Raw genomic sequence first — 19127 nt, 5'->3', positions numbered from 1 at the left:
GTTATTGATGTCTTCATTGTTGGATAGGACAGAGAGAAATGGAGAGAGGAGGGGGAGACAGACATGCTTCACCGCTTGTGAAGTGACTCCTCTGCAGGTGGGGAGCCAGGGGCTTGAATAGGGATCCTTACACCGGTCCTTGTGCTTTGCACCACCTGCACTTAACTGCTGCACTGCCGCCCGACTCCCCAGAGAATATTTTCAAGGGTATACACATCAGGGCGATAGATATCAAGATATATTCATCAGATGAAAATATCAGGGGATATGCATAAGAGCAGGCGAATCCTTGGCTACTCAGGACATTGTTTGGAATGTCAGACATCATGGAGACTCTTTTATTATATTGGGTCATTTTTGAATCCAGACTTGTGGTCAGTGAGGATCTGTCGACTTCATTAACTCATGACCTCCCCTATCCCCCTTACAGAGAGCACTAGGTACTACACATAAGCTATGTAGCATAGCTCTAAACAAAGGAAGTGGGACAGCAGTATAAGCATGTACCAACAAATAACAGACCAAGTGAAAATCAGGGGCTTTGCAATAACCAGTGAGTGGCAGCATGAAATCAAAGGTCTCTCACATTTGAGCAGACTACATTTTTTTAATTAAGAAAGATATTTATTATAGACTATTTTCCCTATATTGCTTAGGCTTAGTCCCATTTCTTTTTTCTTAAAATTTATTAGTGATTTTATATAGATTTACAAAATTAAAAGGCAACAGGAGTACAACCTGCACCACTCCCACCACCAGTTCTGGATCCCCAAATTTTCCATTGGAAGCTACAGCAGTTCTCTTAAGGTTGCAGATATGGGTTAACTATTACTTCTACAAGTAATAGTAGAAGTAATAGTTCTATATCTGTCTATATTTGCCCATTTTTAAAAATGTATTTATTTATTTATTTTCTAATATTTATTTATTTTCCCTTTTGTTGCCCTTGTTGTTTTATTGTTGTGGTTATTATTGTTGTTCTTGATATCATCACTGTTGGATAGGACAGAGATAAGTGGAGAGAGGAGGGGAAGACAGAGAGGGGGAAAGAAAATCACTTGCAGATCTGCTTCGCTGCCTGTGAAGCGACTCCCCTGCAGGTGGGGAGCTGGGGGCTTGAACCGGGATCCTTTATGCCATTCCTTGTGCTTGGCGCCACCTGCGCTTAACCTGCTGCACTACTGCGCAACTCCCTACCCATTTTTTTTAAGGTTCCATCTCTTCTTCTTCTCCAAGTCACACATACACCTATATACATCCAAATGTCCCACCTTTTTCTTACTTTCCCTCCAGGTCCTGATAAGAGTTCAGAGCCCTCTGGTCATCTTCTCCCTATCAATCCTCTCCCACTGGGAGTATGGATCAAAATTCTTTATGGGGTGTGGCACAGAAGGTGGGAGTTCTGACTTCTGTAATTGCTTCTCTACTGGACATGGGTGTTGGCAGGTAGATGTATACCTCAACCTGTTTCTATTTTTTCACTAGTGGTGTAGGGCTCTATAGAGGTGAGGTTCTGGGACACATTGGTGAGGCCATCTTCTCAGAGGGGGTCAGGATGGTATCCTGGTAGAGTCTGCAACTTGGTGCCTGAAAAGCAGCAAGATATAAAGCAGGACAAAATGTAGGAACAGAATACATGAGAATAGGCATCTTAGGATGGAAAGAAGCTAGGATGTCTATTTTAGGCATGTTCCTAGGGACCCATGAATATCATGGTTTTTGCTTGAGTTTGATAGTGAATGTGGAGTTGGGCAAAAATATTGTCAGACTGCATTTGGAAGAGAATTCAGATTCAGTATTTTGCTTGTGTATGGATCCACTTGCATCAAAGTCAATCCCTCCAGAGAAAAGAGACAGTGGCCCATGAAAGAAGCCAGAACAAGCTGCTTTTCCCGCCAGGTCCTCTACCAGGTCCCAAGCAGATGAACTCAGCTGTGAACTGGTGGCCTCAATTTAAAGAAAGCATCTCCCTGCAGGTTATACTATCACACAATGGAAGGGATAGACCCCATTTGTGTCAACCCTATTGGCAGCTCTGGAAGTTATTCCAGAGCTATTGTTATTTTATTATTATTTTTGTCCTAACAGTGCTTCATTAGCACTGTTTATTATTTTATTTATTTATTTTTGACACCAGGGTTATTGCTGGGGCTCAGTGCCAGCAGTGAATCCATTGCTGCCAGCAGCCATTATTCCCCCCTTTTTTATTTGATAGGACAGACAGAAATTGAGAGAGGTGAGGTAGGTAAAGAGGGAAAGAGATACCTACAGACCTGCTTTACTAAAGTTTCTCCCCACCCCCCCCAAAGGTGGGGAGTGGGGGCTCAAACCCAGGTGCTTGTGAATGGTAATGTGTATGCCAAACCAGGTAGGTCACTGTTTGGCCCCTGTCAGGTGTACTGTAACTGTGTAAAATGTACTAGCTTGTTTATCTTATCTTTGAAATGGTAGTTGCTCAGAATCTAGAAAGCTCTGAGGGAGAGGTGTCTGAGAATCATAGCTCCAGCTTCACCATCAGAAATGCAGCTGAAGGGGGTCGGGGTGTGATGCACTGGGTTAAGCACACATAGTAGGAAGCACATGGAGTGAGGAGGATCCTGGTTTGAGCCACTGGCACCCCACCCTTGGGGAGGGGTCGGGTTGCTTCACAGCAGTGGAGCAGGCCTACAGGTGTCTTTCCCTGTTTCTATATCTCCTCTCTCAATTTCTCTTTGTCTTATTCAACAACAACAAATGGAAAAATTGGCCTCCAGAAGTTCCTAGTACAGGCACTGAACCCCAGTGATAACCCTGGGGAAAAAAAGAAAGAAAAGAAAAAGAAGATAAAAGAAAAGAAATGCAGCTGAAAATAAGCTCCCTCTAAGCAGGAGAAAATCAAAGAAAGTTCCAGGTCATGATGGCAAAGGAGGACCTAGTGGGGGTTGTATTATTAGGTGGAAAACTGGGAAATATGCATATACAAACTACTGTATTTTACTGTCAATTGTAAACCTTTAACTCCCCTCCCCCATAAAGAAAAAAAAAGTTCCAAGTTGGACATTATTATTGCTTTTTTTCCTGGAGACATGTGACTCATCAAGTCAAAGTTTGAGAAATGACAGTCATAATTTTGAATTAGAAGTGGCCCACTTTTCCACTCTGTTATAGCTTTGCTCTGGTGGCAAATGATAGAGAAAGACCTTGGTCTATTTTACTCTAAGTGCACTTAACAACCTACTTACTTAGATGGTACATTCTCTTTTTATCTTCAAATTGCTTTCCCCACATTAACTAATTGCCATTTCCCAGGGTTATTTTGACAGCACATACAAGTGCCATGATCTATATAGTTTCCTTCAATGGCTTTTTCTTTCTTTTCTTTTTCTTTTTTTTATGACTAAGAGACAGAGAGTGGGAGAGTTGAAGTTGGCATCATAATGACATGATCAAGTCATCTTTTCTTTTCTTCAAAATCTTATGTAAAAGTCTTTTAAAAATACTTCCCTAGGGGTCAGGCAGTAGCACACCCAGAAGAGCCAACAAGTTCCCATGTCCAAACCCCCAATCCCCCCCCCCCAGTCTCTGCCTACAGGGAGGAACCTTACTGTGCTGTGAGGCAGGGCTGCAGGTGTTGCTCTTTCTCTCTCTCTCTCCCTCTTTCTATCTACCCACCCCAATTGCTATCTGTCCTATGGAAAAAAAAAGACAAATGTCATCAAGAATGATGGATTCACCCTGCAAGCACTGAGCCCCAGTGATAGCCCTGGTGGCAATAGCAAAAAGTACTTTCCCTGGTAGTGGTGGTCGGGGTTGGGGTGGGTTTTAGCAAAATTGCTCACTTTAATATTGCACTTTGTGATGTGTATAACAAAAGTTGTGGCCCCCACCACATAGAAGCAAGCTTTAGTGTTGTGGTCTCTCTCTCTCTCTCTCTCTCCTCTGCCTCTTGTCTTTATCTAAAAATACATTATCTTGGGTCCAGAAGATGATTCACCCAGTAGAGTGCATGATTTCTCATGCATGAGGATCCATATTTGAGCCTTTGCTCATCATGTGGGACCATTTTGTAATGGGGAAGCTCTGTGAGCAGTAGAACAGAGCTGTGAGTATCTCTTTTTTTATGTCTCTCACCTTCTATTTGGAAAAAAAGAAAGTCTTTCAGAAACAGAGGTATCATGCAGGTTCAGAGATCCAGTAAAGTCCTGGCAGGATAAAAAAAACAACAACAACAACAACAACCCTCTGCAGTCTCCAAACTCACTACGAATATTTCAGAATACATCCACTTGTCCCACTACCCAAATTCAGATTCAAAAAACTCTTTGTCACCATAACCTGGCATTTTCTTTTCTCTCTGCAAGAAGTGAGGGGAAAAACATTTTGATTTGTCAGATAATTTGATTTTCAGGGAATGGTTTGGCTCTCACCTTTCAGGCAGACGTTCTCAGGAACAGGGGCATTCTTTAATTTAATAAGAAACAAGTTCTATCTCAGCTTAGGAATAAAATGTGAATTCTTGTGCCTCCAATATGTAATGCTACAGGCCCATAAATGTCACTTGGCAACCTGCAGATTCACCTCGTAAAGCAATATTTTGAATACCAGAGCAGAATGCATTTCTTTATGTGTCTTTCTTTATAGCCTCAGATAGAAAACCAGGACTTGGCTATCATCTGGGAACACATGACAGAGTCATTATCTGGGTGCAAATGCTTTATTTTGATTGTTCTATGATGATATTATGGAATTCCTATGGATTTGGAGATATAATTATAGTGCTATGTATTTTAGATGTATTTTAGATCTTGTATTATTACTTCACTGAGTTAAGTTATATTACCCTTTAGCAGTTTTTTCTGTAAACAAAAGGAACTGGCACAGTGAGGTAGCTTCCTGGGGAGTACACTTGTCAGGAGCTTTTAAGCTGGTGGTACTTCTACTGAAATTCACACACACACACACACACACACACACACACACACACACACACACACACACACACACACACACACGGGAGGGAGGGGAAGGGAGGGAGACAGACTTAGCTCTGCCCCATTGTGTCTATGTAACAGCTCTCCTCATCTCTCACAGTGCTTAAGGGTCTATGCCCTGAGTAAACACACTAGGTTGTAACACAAGAGGCTGCCCAACTCAATTTGTAGCAAGGCCAGATTATTCCTTTTTTCTTCTTTTTTTTTTTGTCTGCAGGGTTATCACTGGGGCCAGCAGCCAGTGACTGACCAATCATAAGAGTTCTTTGATTCCATAACCTGGCTTCATCCCTACTGGGATGCATCTATCTGAGCAGGGTTAAAAACCAGGATGTACCCACAGATGCCTGCGACTGGATCCTCAATGGCTTCATGGCTCTGCTTATTTTTACCCAGACTGAGGATGGTTCCAAGTCTATTTTTGTCTATGTTTTTGTATTATTTGTCAGTGGGAAATTCTATTTAGGGTATTTGTGGGGGGAAGAAAAAGGAATACGTTCAGTGACATCGCTTTCTAGTAGGCACACTTGTAGCCAGATTATACACTGTTGACACCTTTAGTTAGATGCCAACTTTGGCTTTAGTAGAGCTTCCTTTCACAACATACTTTATTGTGAATAATTCTGGGTGCCCAGTGCACTGTGATGCCACTCTGATATTTGGTATTTGAAAAAAAGGTCAATAGAATTGAGAGCCCAGAAATAAAACTTTAACACAGTTAATCTCTAGTAAAGTAGTTAAGATTGTAAGATGAGTAATGAAAAGATTCTAATTTATCATTATTTAATTTTTAAAAAAATTTACCAAGGTTATCATTGGGGCTCAGTGCTAACACTACAAATCCACAAATCCACTACTCCCTGCAGACATCCTTTCTTTTCCTTCCTTCCTTCCTTCCTTCCTTCCTTCCTTCCTTCCTTTCTCTTTCTTTCTTTCTTTCTTTCTTTCTTTCTTTCTTTCTTTCTTTCTTTCTTTCTTTTTCTTTCTTTCCTTCTTTCCTTTCTTTCTTTCCTTCCTCTCTCTCTTTCTTCATTCCTCCCTCCCTCCTTCTTCCTCTCCCACTCTATTTATTTATTTACTTCTACTTTATTGTATAGGACAGAAAGAATTGAGAGGGAGGAGAGGAAGGTAGAGAAGGAAAAAGGAAGATAGACACCTGCAGACCTCCTTCACCACTCATGAAGCATCCTCCCTGCAGGTGGGGAGGAGGAGGGCTCAGACTTCTGTCCTTGCACATGGTAATGTGTGTTTCTTAACAGGGTGCACCACAGCCTGGCTCTCCCTAAATCCTTTGTTTTATTATTATTTTTACTGAACACCGCTCAGCTCTGGTTGATAGTGGTTCAGGGGACTGAACCTGGGACTTTGGAGCCTCAGACATGAGAGTCTTTTTGCATAGCCAATGTGCTATTTCCCCTGCCCAAAAGACAAGTTTCTTTACCAAATTCTTCTTCTCCTTTTTTTTTTGCCTCCAGGGTTATTTTCGGGGCTCAGTACAAATCCACTGCTCCTGGAGGGCATTTCCCCCCCCCCATTTTGTTGCCCTTATCATTGTTGCTGTTGTTGGCCAGGACAGAGAGAACTCTAGAGAGGAGGGGAGGACAAAGAGGGGGAGAGAAAGATAAGACACCTGCAGACCTGCTTCACTGCTTGTGAAGTGAACCACCCCTACAGGTGGGGAGCTGGGGGCTTGAATCAGGATCCTTAAGCCAGTCCTTGTGCTTCACACCATGTGCAATTAACCTGCTGTGCTACCACCCGGCCCCACCAAATAGTTATAAGGAACTGAAGAGCAATATGCAAAAGAATGAAACTAGACCATCACTTCACACCATGCACAAACATTAATTCAGAATGGATCAAAGACTTGGAGTGAAAATGAGACACAATATACACTGAAGGAAAGAAAATGTAGGCAAAACCCTCTATGGTATTAGCTTTAGAGATGCATTGAAAGTTTCAACCCCAGTGGCAAGGAGGAACTAGCATAAAATTGAGTGACTAGGTTTACATAAAAGTAGAAACAGTTCTGCATGGAAATTTCCATGAAAACAAAAAAATTCTGCTGAATGGGAGAAAATATTCACACAACATACATTTGATAAAGGGATATTACTAAGATATACAAAGAGCTCACTAGTTCAATAATAGCAACAACAACAACAACAAAATTACAGCATCAGACAATGGGGAGAGGAACAGAATAGACATTTCACCAAAGAAAGTTTACAGGTAATTAACAAACACATGAAGAAACAAGCTCATAGGTCAGGCGGTGGCACACCTGGTTAAGCACACACTTGCAAGGGGAAAGCTTCATGAGTTAAGTAGAGCTGCAGGTGTCTCTCTCTTTCCCTCTCCACCTTTCTCACCTTTATGCCCCTCTCAATTTCTCTCTGCTCCTATCTAATAATAAATAAGATTTAAAGTAGAAAGACTTTATTTACATAAAAGATAAAGAAAGCTCATGGTTGTAATTTAAAAAAGGGGTTGGCTTAGAGGCTGTGTTGTAAGTAGAGACTTAAAAGGGGCTTAGGACTTTGGCGCTTAAGGGTTCACAGTGGGGAACTGAGAACAGGTTTAAACAATACAAGATTTTATTAGGGTGAAATGGGTAAAAGGCAAAATAAGCAATTATAGCAATTATCATCAGGGGTTAAGAGTATGCTAGGTCCACAAAGTCTAAGTATAGTTCTAAAAAGTTTAGTCCCATAAGATAAATAATTATCAGCTCTGGTAAAGGTTGCTTATGACTGTAGAGGAGTCTTAAAAGTTAGCAGAGTCACACGTGTTCAGTTCCCAGGAGAAGTAGCCATGGCAAATACCTGGAAGCCTGGAGCACCTCCACCGAGATGCTTCTGACCAGGAGAAGAAGCAGCAGCCAAAGAGAGTCAGCTGCTCCAAATCCGTGCTTTTATACATCTCCTTGTGTCCCAGCCTCAGGCTGATGTCATTTGTATGCTAATAGTCCCAAACTCCTGTTGGGGTAACAACAGCTCATCATTTGCGCCAAGGAAATGCAAAATGAAACAACACTTAACACGTGTGAGAATTGTCTACATTAGGGAATCATGTTAAATGAGATAAGCCAGAAGGAGAAGGGTGAGTATGGGATGATCTCATTCATGGACATAAGTGAAGAAATAAGAACAGAAGGTGAAACACAAAACCGAACTTGGACTGGGATTGATGTATTGCATGAAAGTAAAGGACTCAGCTTGGGAGGTACTTTCAGGCACTGGTGCATGATGATGTAAGAGGACTTAGGTGGGAGGTTGGAGTGTTTTGCAGAACACTGAGAAATTTTACTCATGTACCAACAACTGTATTCACTGTTCACTGTAAACCATTAATCCACCAATTAAAAAAAAAGATCAGGTGGCTGGGAGGTGGCACACCTGGTTAAGAATATATAATACTAAGCACAAGGACCCAATCAAGGATTCGGGCTCGACCCCCTGGCTCCCCACCTGCAGGGAACTTTGGTGGTGGGTGTGGCACTAGACCCTGTCATCTCACAATCTTGTAAACCACTATTAATCAGAAATTTAAGAATGGGGGGGGCGGGCAGTAGTGCAGCGGGTTAAACACACATGGTGCAAAGCACAAGGATCGGCTTAAGGATTCCTGTTTGAGCCCCCGACTCCCCACTCGGGAGTCACTTCACAGGCAGTGAAGCAGGTCTGCAGTTGTCTATCTTTCTATCCTCCTCTCTGTCTTCCCATCCTCTCTCGATTTCTCTCTGTCCTATCCAACAACAATAACAGCAATGACAACAATAATAATACCAACAACAACGATAAACAACAAGGGCAACAAAAATGGGAAAAAATGGCCTTCAGGAGCAGTGGATTTGTAGTGCAGGCACCGAGCCCCAGCAATAACCCTGGAAGTAAAAAAAGAAAATTAAGAATCATGTGCTTTAAAGAAATAGAAGGGGTGGTCCGGGAGGTGGCTCAGTGATAAAGCTTTGGTCTCTCAAGCATGAGGTCCCAAGTTCGATCCCTGGCAGCACATGTGCCAGAGTGATGTCTGGTTCTTTCTCTCTCCTCCTTTCTCATAAATAAATAAAATCTTAAAAAAAAAGAAATAGAAGGGGAGTCTGGCGGTAGCACAGTGGTTTAAGTGCACATGGAGCAAAGCGCAAGGGTCCTGGTTTGAGCCCCCGGCTCCCCACCTGCAGGGGAGTCGCTTCACAGGCAGTGAAGCATGTCTGCAGGTGTCTGTGTTTCTCTCCCCCTCTCTGTCTTCCCCTCCTCTCTCCATTTCTCTCTGTCCTATCCAACAACGACATCAATAAAACAACAAGGGCAACAAATGGCAATAAATAAATATAAAAAATATTAAAAAAAAGAAAAAGAAATAGAAGCTGGGGCCAGGTGGTGGCACACCTTAGTTAATTCTTCTAGCGTTTGCCCTTCTTCCGTAGCCAGTCAACAGCGTCAGGTTGAGCCTGATGTCTGCTTGTTGCTGGCTTTGAAAGTGACTGGGATCCATGTGGATTCAGTTGGCTAGGAAGGATCGTCAGTTTCCCCAATAAATGGGTACTCACGGGATGCACCACGAGAAGGTCGATCCAATGCATCCCACCTTAGTTAATTGCACATATTACCATGCTCAAGGACAGAAGGTTAAAGCTCTTGGTCCCCACCTGTGCATGGTAGGGGGGACTTCAAAGCTGTGAAGCAGGTCTGCAGATGTCTCTCTGTCTCTTTCCCTCTCCCCTCTCAATTTATCTGTCTTTATCTAATAATAGGTAATTAAAATATAAAAGTGAATGAAGTAGAAACTAAATATAGAAGCCCCAAAATGGACATTGATGAACACAAAACGTGTATACTATGAAGAAGTGAAGCTTTCAGGATCACTGAAGAGAGCAGATGAGATATTTTACAATCCTAAATTACCTTGAAACTGGAGTTTCAATCACATGAATTCCTCAGATCTATCATTACTGGGTTTCATAAATAGAAGAGAGAATGCTAACCCAAAATTAACTTAATCCAAAACTTAATTAACTTAATCCAAAATTGTGTGTACACATACATCTCTCTAGTGTAGAGAGAGGCTTTCACCATCTCCCCAAAAGGGATTATTTTTACGATTTATTTATTTATTTATAAAAAGGAAACTGACAAAACCATAGGATAAGAGGGGTACAACTCAAGACAGTTCCCACCACCAGAACTCCATATCCCCTCTCCTCCCCTGATAGCTTTCCTATTCTTTAAGGCTCTGGGAGTATGGACCCAAGGTCATTGTGGGATGCAGAAGGTGGAAGGTCTGGCTTCTGTAATTACATCCCCGCTGAATATGGGCATTGACAGGTCAATTCATACTCCCAGCTTGTCTCTCTCTTTCCCTAGTAGGGTGGGACTCTGGGGAAGTGGAGCTCCAGGACACATTGGTAGGGTTGTCTATCCAGGGAAGTCTGGTTGGCATCCTGCTAGCATCTGGAACCTGGTGGCTGAAAAGAGAGTTAACATACAAAGCCAAAGTAATTGTTGATTAATCATGAACTTAAAGGCTGGAATAGTGCAGATAAAGATTTGGGGGGGTCTTCCATTTTGTCGATAGCTAGTGGGCATACTTTAGTTATATTCCAAAGGGCCTGTGGCTATACTATATTTTCCCTCTTAGTCTGAAATCTGATATGCAGGCCGATCCTAATTATTGTCTGAGGAGATGATGTCATGGCTGGAAAAGGACCAGAAAGCTGGATCAGGGAAGAGAGTATCTCCCTAGTATGGGAAAGGGGTATAATTATTGTTGACTGTAGACCCCATCTATTTGATTTGGTCTGCAGCCCATCCATATTCAGCTTAGGAACCTATGTGACCACTGCATCCCTGTAGATCTGAGCATCCTCCCCCCCCCCCTTTTTTTTTTAAAAAAGAACTCTAGTTCTAAGGAGCAAGCAATGAAGACAGTCTACTTTTTTCTTTGTCAACAAGACTGTCGCTGGGGGCTTTGCAACTGCATAATTCCACTGCTTTCAGTGTCCAATTTTTTATGTCTTTTTTTTGGTCACTCTGATACAATGTGAGAGACAGAGAGATAGAGAAGGAGGGAGAAGGAGCTAGGTGGTAGTGCACTGGGTTAAGCACACATAGTAAGAACCGTAAGGATTCTGATTCGAGCCCCCGGCTCCCCACTTGCAGGGTGGTCGCTTGACAAGCAGTGAAGCAGGTCTGCTGGCATCTCTTAGTCTCTCTCCCTCTCTATCTACTCCGAACCTCTCAATTTCTCTCTGTCTTATTAAATAAAAATAAAAAAAAGAACTCCAGGAGCAGTGGATTCATATTGCAGGCACCTAGCTCCAGCAATAACCCTGGAGGCAAAAGAAGACACGTTTGTCTTCAACTCAGGGTAGTCACAGATTAATTTCATATGCAGTGAGTAGACGCCCCTCTTCCATTCTCCTTTTCCCTCTCCCTCTCCTTTTCCCTCTTCCTTTCTCTCCCTTCCACTTTGTTTTCCAGAGCACTACTCAGCTCTGGCTAGTGGTGGTATAGGGGATTGAATTTGGGATTTTGGAGCCTCAGGCAAGAAAGGCCTTTGCAAAATCATTTTTGCTATACCCCTAACCCCCCAACACACATACACACACACAAACACACACACACACACACACATACACACACACACACACACACACACACACACACACACACACACCTGAAGGATTTTCTTTCAAGGGTGTCATTTCTTGGTTCTATTTAATGAGTGCTTTGGAAATATTCCCAAGAGCCTTTCTATTACAATGTCTTTCAGTAAGCTAGACAGCTCCATCTCTCTTTGTGTGAGGCAGCAGTTGGATCGTGAGGTCAAACTAGAAATCATCTTTCAAACTTGGGACCTAAATCTTTGAGCATAATGCAAAGCCCAACTTCCACTTAACCATGGAGAACAGAGGTTCAATATTGTGAAATGGCAGCTCTAGTGGATTTTTGGGGGAAGCTTGTTGAATCTGACAAAAGGCACCACAAATTACATCCTTGGTTAGTTAGGAAGTGGGATTTAGATTTTGCTCTGTGTTTGAGGACACAGCAGGGGTCATTTCACAGGAGAATCTCTGTATGTGAATGTTGGTAGGGTGTTGAGTTCTGGCCACTTCCCTTCTAAACATTCTAGGTTAGTCAAAACTTTGTTAAGTTTGGGTCAGGCAGAAGCTGGACTTTGGAGCACAGCAGATGGCTAGTAAATTCTGTTTGCCTGCTTCAGGCTCTGGAGGAAGAACCCGCAAATTTGGCTGGATATTCATCTCACTTCTCCAGAATCCCATATGACTACTGTGAATGATATTGCTTTCTACCATATGCTGCAATTAAAAAGGATTCAAAGTATCTTTCGTATTATTTTTTAGGGTTGCAATGCTCCAGTACAGATTTTTTTTTCTTCATGGAACTTCTTTCTCTCAGTTCACAGGTGGGAGATGGGAGGAGGGTGAATGTGAGAAATGTTAGGTGTTGGGCTGTGCTATCATATTCTGAGTTTGATTTTTAACTACATGGATTAATACAATAACATTTTGCTCCTATCATATGAAAAGACAACTCAAGCTGACTATGGGCCACAGATCAAGTCAATGGGGTTTACAGTCAACAATATTTATATGCTTTTCCCATACTTGGGAGCTACTCTCTTCCCTCATCCAACTTTCTGGTCCTTTTTCCAACTATGACACCATCCCCCCAGACAATAACTTAGGTCACCTGCATATTAGATGTCAGGCACAGGCAAAGACTAGTGAAATCATGGGCGCCCTGGAATATACCTAAAGTAGACCTACTACTAGCTTTTTCCAAAACAGAGACCACAAATCTTCATCCACAATATTCCAGCCTTAAGATTCATGAGTAGTCAACAATTTCTTCTACTTTATATCTTCTTATTTTAAAATCTTCATTTATTTAATGGATAGAGACAGCCAGAGATTTAGAAGGAAAGGAGTGATAGAGAGGGAGAGAGACAGAGAGACACCTGCAACACTGCTCCACCACTTGCAAAGCTTTTCCTCTACAGGTGTGGACTGAAGGCTCGAACGTGGGTCCTTGCACATTTCAACACATGCACTCATCCAGGTATGCCGCCACCCAGTCCCTGTTCTGCTTTGTATCTTAACTTTTTTCAGCCATCAGGTTCCAGATGCTACCATGATGCCAACCAGACTTCCCAGGGCAGATGACCCCATAATTGTGTCCTGGAGCCCTGCTTCCCCAGAGCACTCCCCCACTAGGGAAAGAGAGAGGAAGGTTGGGAGTATGGATTGACCTGTCAATGTCCATGTTCATTGGGGAAGCAATTACAGAAGCAAGACCTTCCACATTCTGCACCCCATAATCTCCCTGGGTCCATGATAATAGGAAAACTATCAGGGGAGGGGATGATCCAGAGTTCTGGTGGTGGTAATTGTACCCCTCTTATCCTATGGTCTTGTCAGTGTTTTCATTTTATAAATAAAACTTAAAAAAAAAAGAAAAGGCAACTCAAAATTATTTTCCTGGGGCCAGGGAGTGGCACATCTGGTTGAGAACATATGTTACAATGCACAAGGATCCAGGTTCGATGCCCCAGTCCCTACTTGCAGGGGGAAAGCTTTTCGAGTGATGAAACAATGTTGCAGGTCTCTCTCAACTCTCTTATTTCCCTCTCAATTTCTGACTGTCTCTGTCCAATAAATAAATAAGTAAATAAATAAAATATCTAATAAATAATAAATATAATATAATAAATAATAAACATAATATAATAAATAATAAATATAATACCAAAAAAAGATGACTTCCTTTTCTTTCTTCTTCTTTTTTGTCAGTTACCTACAATGCATCTTTAGATGCTATTATTTCCAGTACAACCAACAACACAAGTTCTCTGGTGCTGGCTTGGAGAGAGAAATCTAAAAAGCATCTTCAAATGACATCCATCAACATTGCCCAGGGCATTCATGCTTTTGATTACCACTCTCGGCTTAATTTAATTGGTATGTAAAATAAATCAGGATAACTACTAGGGCCTCTGAAATAGCCTGGGATGCCCATTTGTATGCATGGAACCTCTCCACCTTGTTGCTTTCTTGCCACAGAGACCAACTTGAGCAGCACACATTTTATTGCCTAAGCATGTCTGATAATGATGCATGATAATGTGCGGTGTATATGAACCACACTGTGGGGAAATATGAGGAAGTGCCTCTAGGCTTTAATGAGGTTATTATTATTTTTTTAACTTGAAAGGGTTATGGATGTAAAATGATTTAGAGAAATAAGACAGTTGGCGCAGCGTCTGCCATTCTGCCATCTTTTTAACACCATCAAATGCTCAACCCAAGAAAATACATAAACTTTGGGCTAAAATACCCACACACATGTGTGCAGGGACACTTAGGTGTGTACATACATGTACACACACACGTACACGACTGTAAGATGCACAATGTTTCCAGCCAGAGTTTAGGGCACAACTTCTAATTTTTTTTTGTTTTTAAGATTTTTATAGTTTAGGGGCTGGGTGATGGTCCACCTTATTGAACACACATCTTACAATATGCGAGGACCTGGGTTCAAGTCCCTGGTCCCCACGTGCAGAGGGGAAGCTTCACAAATTGTAAAGCAGGACTGCACGTATCTCTTTGTCTCTCTCCTTTTCTATCTCCCCCTTACTCTCAGCTTCTGCCTATCTCTATTCAATAAATAAATAATGATTATAAAAAATTAAAAATATACCAAGTTCAGAAAATTTTTATAGTTTACATTCTAGTTTAAGTTTATTAAAATAAAGTTATTTTGATGCAAAATTATTGCTTCAGTTGAGAAAATAAGCTATAAAAGTTTTTAGTAATTAATGATATAAACAAAATATTTGGAAGCTGGTATGATATATACATACATATATAAATTATTTCAGACATTATACAAAACTAAGTTATCACAAAATTAATCTGACAGTTATAGAAGATAAACATCTATTAACAAAGTGGACATATTAATTCTCATTCAATGATTAACATTTATATAAAGAGTCTTGATATTAGATAAGGAGTTAAGTCTCTAAGACTTCTAACAATAATAATTGACAATCATGGTGAATAGAAACACATTGGGGGTGCTGGGCAGTGGTGCACCCAGTTAAGGACACACAGTACTAAGTGCAAGGACCTGTGCTAGGATCTGGGTTTGAGCCCCCGGACTCCCACCTTCAGGGAGGATGCTTCATAAGCGATGAGGTTGGTCTGCAGGTGCCTATCTTTCCTCCCCCCTCTCTCCTACTCTCTCAATTTCACTCTGTCCTATCCAATAAAATGGGAAAAAATGGCCACAAGGAGCAGTGGATTCATAGTGCTTTTACCAAGTCCCAGTGGTAAACCTGGAGGCAATAGACATTGGATATAAACTCAAGTGTATGTCAACAGCAAACTTTCAAGGAGTATTGCAGATGTATTGAAGACAGCCAGAGAGGTTCGTGAATTGAATTTGGAAAGGTTCAAGCAACTGTCACTTCACTGCTGGGTTTCAATTCCTGTATATGCCAGTTACTGCTTTGTGCCTTTTTTACTAGAGTGAATAAACTCAGCTCTCTAGCTGGAAGCAGCAGAGTTTCAGCACTGAGAAGTCAGTGCTCTCATGTTCCTGTGCTCCCCACTCAATAGCCACCTGAATAAAACCCATTGTAGCTCAGGCATGCCTTACTGTCTCAATAGGCCAGGTCAGAAGAATATTCATATTGTGTGCTTATTTGCAAATGCCCCGCTTCTGTGGTAGTGAGTGTAATCTGTCTCCTCTTGCTTTTTAATTAAATTGGAAACTTTAGATATTGTTTTGATTCTTCCTCCCTCTGGGGAGAAACAGTCTCCGTTTCCAGAGTTGTGCTGGATGCAGAGTGAAAATACTGGGACAAGGAAGTAGGGTTCATTCCAGGCTGTTTGAGCAGCTGGTTTTCTTGGACATGGGGCTATGTTGTTTTGGGTTTTGCTTTTGTTTTTCACCTCCTGTGTGTTCCTTCTGCATTTCCCCTACCATTTTATCGATCTGCAGTGGCAATGTGAACTGTTGGGCAGTGATCAAAGGTTCTTTCCTTTTAAATACAATGCATTTTTGTTCAGAAGTTACTTAGTAACCTGCACACTCATTTCAAATCTCACTGAAAGATAAGTCCTTGCAAAATACCACAGGTTATTCATATAATAAAAAAAAGTGTTCTCTCTTTCTTCCTCTAATCAGCGACAGCTGGCATAAACAATAAAATTTGCCTTTGGAACCCCTACGTCGTTTCGAAGCCAGTGGGTGTCCTTTGGGGTCACTCCTCTAGTGTCATAGCTGTCCAGTTCTTTGCAGCAAGGAAACAGCTCTTCAGCTTCTCCAGAGACAAAGTGAGTATTGTTGAATGTGTTTTCTTCTGTGCCGCCCTCCCCCAGTTCCTACCCAAAGTTATTCTTTATCTTGAATGCTTTTGAGAGATGGCATCAGTTTTTTAACCATACTGACTTGAAATCCAGCAGGTGGTGTAGTGCATGGAGCATTGGGAACTTGTGTGTTAGGTCTCAAGTTCAATTCCTGCTACTGCATGGCAAAAAAAAAAAAAGCCACTGATTCAGTGATTCAGTTGAAAAAAACAAAACTGATAATTCAGAATTGTCACTTTTGTAATTTTTTTATATCTTAATTTATATATTGGATAGATACAGCCAGAAATCCAGACAAAGGGGGAGGCAGAGAAACAGAGAGATATCTGCAGCACTGCTTCACCATTCACAAAGCTTCCCTCCCCTGTAAGCGGAGATTAGGGGCTTCAACCTGGGTCCTTGCGCAATGTAACATGTATGCTTAACCAGGTGTGCCACCACCTGGACCCCAGAAATGTTACTTTTGTAAGATAATGACTAAGAATAGCCAATTAACTATTGCTGCTTTTATAATGATGAGATTCATTAAGCTAGAAACTAAAGTTATTTTAAAGAATATAATGTACATGATGCACATTTTAATGTGTTATATAGGTTCATTTATATCTGATAATGTTGATGGGATGGTTTTTTTTCTTTATGGGGGATTAAAAGCTTACTGTCAATAATAAAATACAGTAGATTGTACATGTGTAACATTTTTTAATTTTCCACATAACAATTCAACCCCTTTAAGGTCCTCCTCTGCCATCATGTTCCAGGACCTGAGCCATCCCCAAACCCCAGAGTCTTTTACTTTGGTACAATACACCAACTCCAGTCCAAGCTATGCTTTGTGTTTTCTTACTTTTCAACTTCTATTTAATTATTAGTGATTTAATAATGATTGACAAGATTGTGGGATAAGAGGGGTACAATTCATACAATTCCTACCACCAGAGTGCCATATCCCATCCCCTCCATTGGAAGCTTCCTTATTCTTTATCTTTCTGGGAGTATGGACCAAAGATCTCAGTGGTGTGTCAAAGGTGGGAATTCTGGCTTCTCTGCTGGACATGGGTTGATTCATATCCCCAGCCCTTCTCTGCTGGACAGGTTGATTCATACCCCCAGCCCATTTCTATCTTTTCCTAGTGGGGTAGGGCTCTGGGGAGGTGGGGTTCCAGGATACATTGGTGAGGTCATCTGCCCAGAGAAGGCAGATTGGCATCATGGTAGTATTTTTCAACTTCTGACTATCTGTGAGATCATTCTATATTCATGCTTCTCTTTTTGACTTATCTCACTTAACATGATTCCTTCAAGCTCCATCCAAGATGAGGTGAAGAAAGTGAAATTATCTTAAACATTTTTTATTAGTATAATGGTTAACAAGTTCATAAGATTACAACGGTAGAGTTACACACCATACCCACCACCACAGTTTTATGCCTTTATCCTCACGCCTGTCTATCTCCCCTTCCTCTCAAGGACAACCACTATAGTTTTCATAAAATTTAAGCACTGATGTTCCTTAAACAGAGACTTAGTCTGGGGGTGGGTGGGATGGAGAATATTTCAGACCTCCTCTTCCTGGACTGATTCCTGAAAGTGGGAATTCTGCTAAGAAGTCAAGATTACTTTTCTTGCTTGTGGAGCAGTCTGACCCTGATCACCAGTCTCTGCATCTGGGACACCTTAGAATTTGATTAAGTTTCCCTGATGTCACAAGATTATCATGTTCCATCCCCTGTTTCCTCTGAATAATTCTTTGGATTTTACTTGGAGCCGGTGGCTTCTACAGCTCCAAACAGCAGTTCAGAGTTCCTTTTAAGCCACATGGGTCTTGTAATCTGCCTTGTGGATTTGAATCTATTACAGATATGGTGTTCACTGGCAATGTGTTGTCTTGTTACTGCTTGAGTCTTTCTCTCTCTCCTTTCCTACTCCCACTGTCCATGCACAGCCACCAACCTTTAAATAGTGATCTTCCTTTTTAAAATTTTTGTTTATTTATTACTGGATAGAGACAGAGAGAAATTGGGAATGGAGAGGGAGATAGATAGGGTGAGAGGCAAATAGACACCTGCAGCCTTGCTTCACCACTCATGAAGATTTCCTCCTGGAGGTGGGGACCAGGGACTTAAACCAGGGTCCTTGCATACTGTAATGTATGTGCTTAACCAGGTGTGCCACTGCCTGGCCCTAGAAATTTAAGCTGTTATTTGATGAAATTTATTGGGTTATTTTATTGTAAAATCTGTTTTCTGGGAGAAAGCCAACTTTCCATGACTAGCTAGCCATACTTCTGTCCTGACAGTAACACTGATGAGATATTTTAAATAGAATGGAAAAAAAATACATGGCACTGGAAGCAGTGAGTTTAGGTTAAAACTAACCACATTATTTACCACTTATTTTCCATTAGGAAAAAAAAATTTTTTATCTTAGTACTCTTAAACTTTGTTTCTCTGTAACACTTATAATTTACATAGTGACTACTTTATAAATCCAATTAATATAAGATAGATTTTAAGACTTGATTGTGAAGGAGAGTGGCTCACTGGGGACAGACTTTCAGTGAATTTGATTATTTTATTTTAAAGTGATCCCTATTTATGTAAAATGTTAAATGAAATATTATCCTTTAATTCCCTATTTGCTCCCCCACTAGGAAGTTAATTTTGCTCATCTTGTTTATCTTACTGTACTACTTGTCACATAAAGTTCTCTTCACTGGCAGAGGAGATAGATAGCATAATGGTTCTGCAAACAGA

The 19127-nt window shown here is 41.2% G+C and overlaps 1 protein-coding gene across 2 annotated transcripts in view; it reads left to right on the top strand.

The window, feature by feature from the left end:
• Positions 1-19127, top strand: part of WDR49 (WD repeat domain 49) — a 250745-nt gene that overhangs the window by 67184 nt on the left and 164434 nt on the right. For both annotated transcript variants that reach the window (XM_060171907.1, XM_060171906.1), the window contains exons 5-6: positions 13786-13953; positions 16190-16338. In XM_060171907.1, coding sequence (XP_060027890.1) covers positions 13786-13953; positions 16190-16338 — 317 coding nt within the window. The remainder of the gene's footprint in view (positions 1-13785; positions 13954-16189; positions 16339-19127) is intronic.

Source organism: Erinaceus europaeus, chromosome 14 (assembly GCF_950295315.1).
Source record: "Erinaceus europaeus chromosome 14, mEriEur2.1, whole genome shotgun sequence".
NCBI lineage: Eukaryota > Metazoa > Chordata > Mammalia > Eulipotyphla > Erinaceidae > Erinaceus > Erinaceus europaeus.
The sequence above is the reverse complement of the archived record's forward strand: the minus strand, read 5'-3'. Positions and strand labels throughout refer to the sequence as shown.